The sequence below is a fragment of the Lagopus leucura genome, unplaced genomic scaffold (assembly GCF_019238085.1).
Source record: "Lagopus leucura isolate 7727_CA_CO unplaced genomic scaffold, USGS_WTPT01 Super-Scaffold_100027, whole genome shotgun sequence".
Taxonomy (NCBI): Eukaryota; Metazoa; Chordata; class Aves; order Galliformes; family Phasianidae; genus Lagopus; species Lagopus leucura.
The window spans coordinates 1,284,534-1,294,501 of record NW_024962278.1 but is presented as its reverse complement, the minus strand read 5'-3'; the positions used below and the strand labels follow the sequence as shown (position 1 = coordinate 1,294,501).

Below are 9,968 nucleotides of genomic sequence, written 5' to 3'. Positions count from 1 at the left end.
TCTTTCTTTCTTTCTTTCTTTCTTTCTTTCTTTCTTTCTTTCTTTTTATGAAAACAGGTGATCAGATCCTCTCTCTTGGGACTTTGTCAGAAGATCAGGTTTATCCACTGAAACTCAGGGCATTTCCATCTGTTACTCTGCACTCAAATCTGCCTGATGTGGAAATTATATCCGCTTTGGCTTCTTGGAGTCGTATGGGGATGAGCACTTTGACAGCGTACTTCGGGCCTTTGTCAGAACGCTGCTTTCAGCATCCCACAGTGACTTGCTAGTAAGCAAGTGCTCATCTTGGGAATCTTCTCTTGAAACATGGAATAACACCACCACAGGCTTTATATTGTTATGATGAGACAGAAGGGTCTAGAACAGCTTGCATGCATTTTCCAGTTTGATTACTTGGACTGATTTACATTGAGACATCTAAAATACAGGGGTGATAAAACTGCCTTGTGAAAGGGGAGCTTTACCAGGATTTAAGCTTTAAGCTTTTCTGGGGGGAAAAAAAAAGAAAAAAGAAAAGAAAAAAAAAAGAAAAATGCTGAATTTTGTTCTTTTCCATGTTTTGTTCAGAACTGTCATTTTCTTGCTGGAGGAGACAAATTCTGGGCAGCTAGAGATGGTTAACATCCAGATTTGTGCCTATCACAAGAAGGAAATCCTTACAACTGGAAAAGCTTCTCTCAGTGAAGACCTGTTTATTGGTTGTATCGTGAAGTGCAGGCATTTTGCACGTTCCTAGCCATGCAGAAATACATTCCTCAACACAGGTCCTTAAGAGTAAGCTTGCTCACTGTGCCAAACAAACAGGCAGGTGCTTTTGCCTGTGCAGGAACTCACTTAAGCACAGAGAATACATCTCTGAGAGAACTTGGGGGAAATCTGTGATAAATCCCAGTGAGATTTCCTGCAGAAGGTGAGATACAAGCACCAGGCCTGTCCAGCTGACATGCTGAACAGCCTGTTACACTGCTTTCACTGGACTGAAGGCCACATCGAATGTCAAAGCAGGGCAATACTATCCAGAGGTGGTTTTAAATTAGTAGTTTATCTCCTGCAGTAAATTGGAAAAGTTGCAATTTACCAAGGACACGAAGATATTTTCTCTATGTCAATGTTCTGATTTAATGGCTAAATTACAATTCAACACATCATAAAAATGTGATCTTCTGTGATCTGCTAACGTCATTAATATCAGTTAATGCAGATGTCCATATTTATTACTAACATATACTTCTTTCATTTTCAGCAATATCAAAAGCTAAGTCAGTCTTATTACCCACTTTTGGAATGTCTGACCCAAGATCATGTGGATTTCATTACCAGCTTAGAGCCTCATGTCCTTACCTCAGTGTCTGGAGGACTTACTGCTCGAGGTAAGACTTGTTCACACACTGCTGAAGAAGAAATTCTAGGAGTTGAATTACAGTTGTTAGCTGTGGTTAAGGTTTATTTGCACTTTCCAAAGTAAATGGAGAGATTCCCAAAGTAGCTCATACCTTATAGCACGTTCTTTGTATCTTAAACAGGACGGCAAACGTCAGTGGAAGGTTTTGAACATTTTAAGAATGTGTCTATTTTGGTTAACAGAGATGAGTTATTTTGAACATCTAACCTGTCGGTTACTATAGTGGTATTTTTAAGTTATCCTTTCTTAAAAACTGGAATGGCTAAAATTATTAAGGTGCCTCTGGTGGGACTGCATTGAAAATTCATGCATTTGTTACTCAGAAGTAAAATATATTTATCAGTATGTGTACAGGAATCTGTTAGGGCTTGGTTTTATTTGCTCAACATAGCTGTTGTATAAAAAAATGCTTATTCTGCACTGCTGTGATATGATTGGGGGAGTTTAAAGATATCTTCGTAAGTGGAAAAAAGAAATAGATTTTTAATTATTCAATACTTCTTGGATGTGCTTTAGAGTAGAATCAGAGTAACAAGAGCATACTTGGAGTAACAGTAAAAATGCAGCAGTCTGATTGCAGTTAATTTTATTCTCTTGCACAATTTATTCCGTGTTCTTTAACCAGATGACGATCTGAATTTTTGGGGTTCTGGGGGGTTTTCTTTTTTGGTAGCTTAAATTCATTTGGAATACAGAAGAGAAGACTGGGCATTTGGGAGAAGAAAAAATACGTAGTTGTGTCCTGATGAGCTGAGAATGCCATGCGTTTGTATGGTGTTTGACTGAGAAACTCTTTAAAACCCTACAGTAGTACGTATTGATTAGGGTGGTTATTAAGGGAAAAAATAGAAACGTGTAACATTAGTGTGTATGGATGTTGCTCCATAATAGCTAGCGTTTCTCATTACTGCCAAGTGTCAGTCAAGCCCCACAGGAATGCATGAATGCACTGAGGCTCACAAAGCATTTGCTATGTTAAACACATTCAGCAGTTTTTGCTGCAAGAGGGAAACCACTCTTCGCAAGAAAATGGGTAGTGAATAGCTAAGCAACAGCAGTAAAGTAGTATTCAGGTCACTTTATTATATAATGCTGAAATCCATCTTCTCCCAGATATTTTGAGTGCTTTGTCACATGTAATGATGGTACAGCAGTTTATGCCTATAGGCTGGTTCTGCTGCGAGGCTGCCTGTTGATTGTGTGCAAATGGATGTGTTGTACTCAGTGTTTGTTTGACAGACAACTGCCAGTTTAGCCGTGTTCCTCACCCCCGCTATTACTGCGCACCACATCTCTTCCATTTGAGATATTGGATATATTCATTTTAATAATTCACTACCATACCAGGTTTACTTTAACTGTCTCTTTGAAATCCAATTTGAATTCATGTAAAAGAGAAGAACACTTAAAAGCTATATAAGCTTCAGCCTTCATGTGCTCCGTTTACTTTCCCCTCTCAAAAGTGTTGATCTCCCTCTCGAGGCAGACAGGAGGAGTAAGAAAAGTATCTGTTTTCAGTGGTGGTTGTAAAGTTTTGTGCTTTAGGTATCCAGGAGTTGAATCATGAGGAATGACTTTTAGGAATGCTTTCTTTTCTGAAAAAAGTATCAACAAAAAATTTAACTCACCTTTGTAAACCATACATTGCTTAGCCAGTGCGTTCATTTCACCTTGAAGCACCTAAAATAAATACAAATTGCAAGACTGAAAGTATTTAGGCTTGTGGGGTTTTTTAAACTTCACTGAAGCTCCATGCAGCCCATCAGAAGCTGTTGTTCTTTGAGTTCATTCTTTTTTCTTTCTTCACTCTGATTCCTTCGGAGCCATTTTTCATCTTTGACGTGTGCCAGGTCTGCCTGTCAGTCAGAGCCGGCTGTTTGCATGTTGCCTACAGAAGATGTGGAGCCTCTGTCCTTGAAGATATTCCCAGATGTCTGGAGCAACCTGTCTGATTTTGGCCCTGTTTTGAGCAGGAGCTTGGACTGCAGGGCTGGTCCTGCTTGGTTCCTGCCACCACCTTTAGAATCCCACCATATTTTTCCTGGACTTTCCACTCGTGTTCTCTGGTTTTCTAAAACAGTTCTTTATTCTACTGAAATGCCTATGCAGCCCTTCATCTCTGTGAACGTTTCTTACACGTTAGAAGTAATTATCACTTATCATAATTGGTCAGCTAGAAAACGCTTCTTGTTTTACTTGTTGTGTTGGTTTGATGAAGGGATTATTTTTCCTCGGTATCATGCTTCTTAACACTGAGTGTTTCAACAATTGGTGCTGATGTGGACCATTCCATTCCTCATTTATGTTCCAGAAGTTTTACTTCAGTACTGTGTGATTTTCCCACACTCCACAGTGCCACATCCAGGTGGACTCTCTTTGGTGAGTTTGCAGCATTTTGGTATCATCTCGGAGTTTGTTACCTCTGCACTTTCTTAAGATTCATTCTTCTATCTTTTATGCCTTCTAAAATCTTGGTGTTTGGAGCATTTCCACTTGTCAGTATAGTGAAATACAAATTTATTTCTTAGGTGTTAGTTGATTACATACATCCTTCCTGCCCTTAGCAAATAGGCAAGTAAGTCTATCCAGGTATTGCCTCTTACATCAGAGGCATAAGAACATTGTCGGAATAGAAGGGCTCAGGGCTATAAATCATCAGGGAGGTCACTGTATTCTAAGCTGATTAAAAAGTATAAGTCATCTTCAGAAATGTTTATAAAAACAAAATAGCTGGCTTTTTGTTTTAAAAATCAAATACTGGGAAATCTCCTCCATTTGACAGCAGAAAAAAACCCATATCTGCCTTTTTCTCTATTCCCTTTACATGTGTGAAAGCTTTGAGATTCTCACTGTTGTCAACTGTAGGATAAACATTCTCCAAATCCTTATTTCTGAGGAGTGCTCATTTTGTTTCTGAGTAAATACCTTGCTTGATTCCACACTTCATAAATACTGTGAAGGAATATGTATTCCTTTGGAGGGCCCTAGCAGTAAATCAGCTGTAATGGAAGCCCTCATCTAAGCTTTTATTGCAAGGATAAACACTCCAATAGTTCTCTTCTAAAGTGTTTACCTGGCTTTTTCACAGCTGACTCAGTGGATCAGAGCCTTTTAATGTAGTCCTCCTGGCATACTGTCACTAATCTCTGCAAAGCTTTTCTAATTCTTGTATGATTAATAGTGTAGTGTGCTATTCATTGAGGAAAAAAGCAAAACATTTTTTCTGTCTTGCTGCCTAATTTAGATGTTAAATTGCTAAATCCATTTACTTTCTAGGTTTAGTCTCAAAGGCAAATAATGCCAGTATTGAACTGCAAGCAATTGATGGACGGGGAAGATATAACTTAAACTCCCTTTCCTTACCTTTATGTGAAAAATGAAACAAAATCTTCTAATTTGCAGAGATTCAGTAATGTCATTAACCTGTAAAGAACTAATTCCCCTTCAGCATGCTCTGGTCATATTGTTTACACCAAAAGTTGCTTGGTTTCTTTGTTTGCTTTTTCTTAAATAACTCATTCTAACATACAAACTCTATTTCCACTTACTTGAGCTAATGGATAATTGGAATTGCACGCATAATGCAAAAACATGAATGTAATTAAAGGAAAAAAATGCATGTGAATTCAGCATTGCTAATGTCAAATAAATACATGCTGGCAAGGTGAAACTAAAGGAGCCAGGTTAACATGATGGTGACCGACACCAGAATTGTCATCCCTGTCTCCTCACCAGCACCAGCACCTATCAGCAAAATGGCTCTCACTTGGTTTTGCCTACCAGGGCTGCTGAAATGCTGCTGGACCCCAGCTGCACACGTGGGGCTGGTTCTGGCTGTAGCCACATGCTGTAACCACGGCCTGCTTGCTTCCCAGTCCAAATGATCAGTTCACAGACAGTAGAGCTGAGTTGACCAGAAATGAGAAAAGTGGTTTGACTGCATTTTTTCCTGATTACTCCAAGCTTTTACCTCGGTGTCTTTTATTATTCTATCCTTATTATGTCTTCTCCATCATTTCTTCTGACCATCGCCTGGAATCGGTAGCTCCTTGTTGCTCTTGTTTGTTCTATTTATTTGGTTGCCTTGCTTGTCTCACTAAGATTTAGTGAGAGAGCTCTTCTGCTCCAGCACAAGGTTCCACATGCCCAGAAGAGTCATTCAAGGGAGTTTGCTTGACGCTCCCTGTCTCTTATATCCTTGCAATCAAAAGGAAAAATGAGCATAGGGAAGCATATTTGATATATAGTTATGGGCAAATTTAAGTAGCTCTTAACACTCATATCAGATTCTCACGAGCAAATGATAGCGTAGACCTGTCTGCTGTCCTGCTGAAATCACTTACTGTCGAATGTAAAATATCTGCTTGTACAGTATCAGCATGTTTAGAACTACTGCTGTTTTGTAAACCGATGATAGTGATTTACTTTGTATTATTCAATTTAAAAAGAAATAGAGTTAAGCACTGGTTTAGAAATACAGCAGAGCCCTCCTATGAAATATGTATTTTCAAGTCTCTCACTTGTTATTGATGGTGATTCAATTCCACCATGAATTGCATTTCTAGTTTATATGCAGGACCGTTCTGGTTGAGAACACGGTGAGTGCCAGGTTCCAGTCTTTACTTTGGCAAGACTCATAACTGTGAACTTGGCTTTGTGTGGGTGACATTTCTTCAGATCCTGCTCCATTGAATTAGGTCCTAGTAAGCCCACAGGGCCAATGGAGACCAATGGAGACTGGAGCTTGTTCCTGTGAGCTGGTTGACAGATTTCAGCTCCTGCTGCTAAGTCAGCCAGTAGCTTTGGAGGATCAAGTCTTAGGAGACCTTTTGTAGCTTCATTGCCAGCCAACATTTCTTCAGCATTTATTTCAAAACAATCGTAGCAAAATGCAATTGGTTTATAGATAGCAAAGAGTTAATAGTGCCAGCACAGAGCTTAAGGAGTTAAGCAAGCACAGATCAAAATACTTGGGTGTCCAGAGGGATGTGTTTAAATGAACGCTGCAAGGCTGGCAGGCCTCCAAATTAGCGCAGTTTAAAGAATTCAAGGTACATTTAATTGGATCCTTCTAATCCCTTTTCCCTCAGAATGAGCATTTTAACAGTTTAATTCCTTTTGCAACCCCCACACATCTCTTACTCCAGTGGCCCATCTAAAATAAATGCTGTGAACTATGAAAGGCCTGGACAAGTTCTAGCTGAAGTCAGTAGGAGCTGGATGGGGGCCTAAACGCCCCGCTCACTTGGATTTGACATTTGCAGTTGTAGGGTTATCAGCTCTGGCTAAAGCTTGTGCCCAGCACGTGAAAGCACTGTGTGCACACAGGGAGCTTCAGCTGGTGGCGGCACGATGAGGGCCAGCAGTGGTGTAAGAATGTGGCTCTGACCAGGACTGCAGCACTGGAGCTGGGCACAGCTCAGCTCTCTATCTCATAGCCACTGGTCTGGGGCCAAGGAGCATCTCAGGTGTCAGGCCAGGAGGAGACAGCAGCTGGGAAAGGGGAAAGGGGAAAGGACTCACCTCTATGGTCAGGAAGAAGGCCAGGAGAGCGCTTGAGAAACGAGGACCAGCACACTGCCATCACCACGCTGAGGCACAAAAGTGAACAGAATCCTCTTTCGCAGCAGCAGCAGCACAGCAGGCAACACCTAGCAACAAAATAACTTACATAAATCAGGCAGACATATTTACTCTGCAAATAGGTTTATGCACTTAATCTCCCTTACTTATAGAAACATTGAGTAATGGTATGAAGTGGCTTTTGCTTCTGCTTTTCAGCAGTGTCCTTGCTGTCGTGACTTGCTGTGTTAGGGACATTTTTGAACTGTTGGTTAGTCACTGCAGAGGTGTTGTTGAAAGCCAGGTGTAATATGTCTTAATCTCCTTGAATTGCTAATTGTTAATTGGAGTGACCACTTGGCTGCTCCGTGCTCACCGTCACTACGTGGTGTGGCCTCTGTCTGTTATTTCCCACCTGACTTTGACTGTAAGCTCTTGGGGGCAGAGAAACGCTGTGCTGCTCAGGAAAAAGCCAGAGAGCAGCTCTACTGATTGAATCTCACTCCTTCAGTAAGTGGATCAAAACAGAATGTTGGGTTTCAGAAGCCTGAAAGGTTTAATATGGCAAAGGTTTCATACCATGCGTTGTTGAAAGTAATGTTCAAAACTGATCTCAGATACCAAAACCACGCGTGACGGTGTATCATTTAGGCTAACGTCAAATAGATTTTTAAATCTGAGCTCTCTGAGTACTGTAAAATGTAATTATTTGTTATTTCATGGAAAAGAATTCAAGACCTTTCATTTTTTACTCAGCTACAATCGCCTCTTCCAGCTGTTGTGCCAGTTTAGACTACATTGTTACGTCCCTCTTCAAGCACGTAGTTTAAGAGGGCAGCAAGGCTCCGTGATGTACAGAAACTTCACAGGATGAACAAAAATTGTTTAATTTCATGCAGCACAATCCGAAAGTGCTACAGCAGGTGAATTACTGGATTTTTCTTTGCGGTATTATCACATTTAGGAATATTCCTGATTTCTGAACCCTTTGTTACTGCACACCAGGGTAGCATTGACAATTCAGTAGCAGAGCAAATCTCCCTAGGCTGGCATGCAACCCAGGGCAGCTTCAGCTGTGTTCTCATGACAACCAAAGGCTGAAGATTTTTTCTGTCATACTGGAAACCGTAGATGCTTGGCTGTACAGTATCTTAAAACTTTGTGTTCCGTGTTCATTCCTAAAATGAGGTGTGTTAAGATAATCATTGCATTTCTATTTTTAAAAAAAGGTAAGGAAAGTTCTCTGAAAGTGTTGTAGGAGCATTCAGCCACACACTTATACATAATGAAATGTTAAATTGAGTAGCTGTATACTCTTGAGTGCAAATGCTTTATTTCGCAGTAGGTGAGTCATGGATTTTTCAGTTAAAGGTGAATACAATAGAAATTAAATCCCGTGCTTGTGGACAGGAAGTGATTGCTGCAGCGCTCAACAAAGATTTCCCCTTCCCACTTCAGTCCAGCTCACCGCAGCCTGCGTGCATTAAGAGAAGATGGGGATGTTCTTAGCTGTGTATCTTCTCATTTGCTCCATGCCACGTTCCCTTGAAATGTCACTCAGCTCTGGGGAGATGTGTGTTCACCACACTCGGTGGATTCCTCGTGCAGTTGCAAAGCTGCTGTTTCAGAAGCCGTGTTTCACTGGAAGCTTTTAGCCAATACAGAAGTTATTAACAAAATGCAAATGTCTGTGGTCATCTTTCTGTTGCCCTAATAGATATGCTGTCATTTTGGTACAAGCTGGCACACAGTCGCCATCACCATGTGGTTCTTGTTGCATTTGTTTTCTAGTCTTAATTGAAGGTGAAAAGTAACTAGTACGTCCTTGGCATGATATTGCATGTTGGGGGAATATTAATGATGTTTATTATTGGCATCATTATCAAAATATGGTGATTCCCTTGCCGCCTTACACATGCTCGTGTTTTACTTGCTGAATAGGGGTGTCATAAGAGCTAGCAATGAAGTCAGCATTTGGATATGTCAAATTACTCAGCACCGTGCGTGCCATGATTCCAGCTTAAATGACAGAACAGCAGCCCAGGCTCTGGGCTTGTCTGCATTTGTGGCAATCTTAATGCAGGACCTTGTCTGTTAATACACAGTAATCTTTCACTTTGCAGCATGTGACCAGGCGGTGATCTGTCTTTATTAACTTTGGATTCTGTGGAATACGTTATATTTATTTTGAATGCAGGCTTTCACAAACTCTTTTAAATATTAATGGCTGGTCTCCAGTAGTCAGCATAAATATGATTTGCATTAGCACTAGTCATATCATATTGAGTGCCTCTGATGTCAACTGCTCAGTGTACTCATATCTGACATCATCTCCCGAGGTCACTGACAACGTTGACCTTTATTCTCGTGCACAGTTTCTATAGTCTCAGAAGCTCTTTTGAATTGATTTGAAATTTTGACTCTTCCCTTTATGAGGCAGTAAAATTGATAATTATTCAGATGGGAACCGAGCACTGAGTGAAAAATCAATTCCACCCGCTCTCTGCTGCGTATAAAATTACTTCTGAGTCTGCCGGACTGAACGGATGGCCGAGGTAAAAGCAGCAGGCAGAAATAGTAGAGAGGATTAGCTGGACGAAACTAATAGCCTAAAGGGATGGCTTTTGAGATGAGGGAGTGGGCCGGTTGGGGGTTATTATCAGCAATGATGGGCCTCATTGATCATATGTTTACATCAGGTTTCCATTGGGTTATAAATCAGCCCTGAATAGAAACGGAACCCAGGGCCTCACGTTTTACCAGAGGGACGATGGATTAGATTATTCTCATTTTCACACTCGGATGAAAAGTGAGACATTGATTATTCATCGGCTGGCCATTAAACACTGGGTTTAGAGATGATTTGCCTATCTTGGCAGCTCACGAACAAGGTTGCTGCTTCATAACCAGCGGTTTCGGTTTTCAAGACATCTGTGTCGGTTAAGTAATGCATAACCCTATTAAAAGCAATGGGTTACAAATTGCTTAACAGTGCTGAAAA

The 9,968-nt window shown here is 40.7% G+C and overlaps 1 protein-coding gene across 8 annotated transcripts in view; it reads left to right on the top strand.

Annotated features, from left to right (window-relative positions):
- Positions 1-9,968, top strand: part of RANBP17 (RAN binding protein 17) — a 52,784-nt gene that overhangs the window by 23,756 nt on the left and 19,060 nt on the right. For 3 of the 8 annotated variants that reach the window (XM_042880632.1, XM_042880631.1, XM_042880633.1), the window contains exons 5-6: positions 1,247-1,373; positions 3,717-3,784. In XM_042880632.1, coding sequence (XP_042736566.1) covers positions 1,247-1,373; positions 3,717-3,784 — 195 coding nt within the window. Of the gene's footprint in view, positions 1-57; positions 272-570; positions 684-1,246; positions 1,374-3,716; positions 3,785-9,968 lie in introns of all 8 variants that reach the window. The other 5 variants (XR_006180725.1, XR_006180721.1, XR_006180722.1 and 2 more) reach the window with 3 other exon arrangements.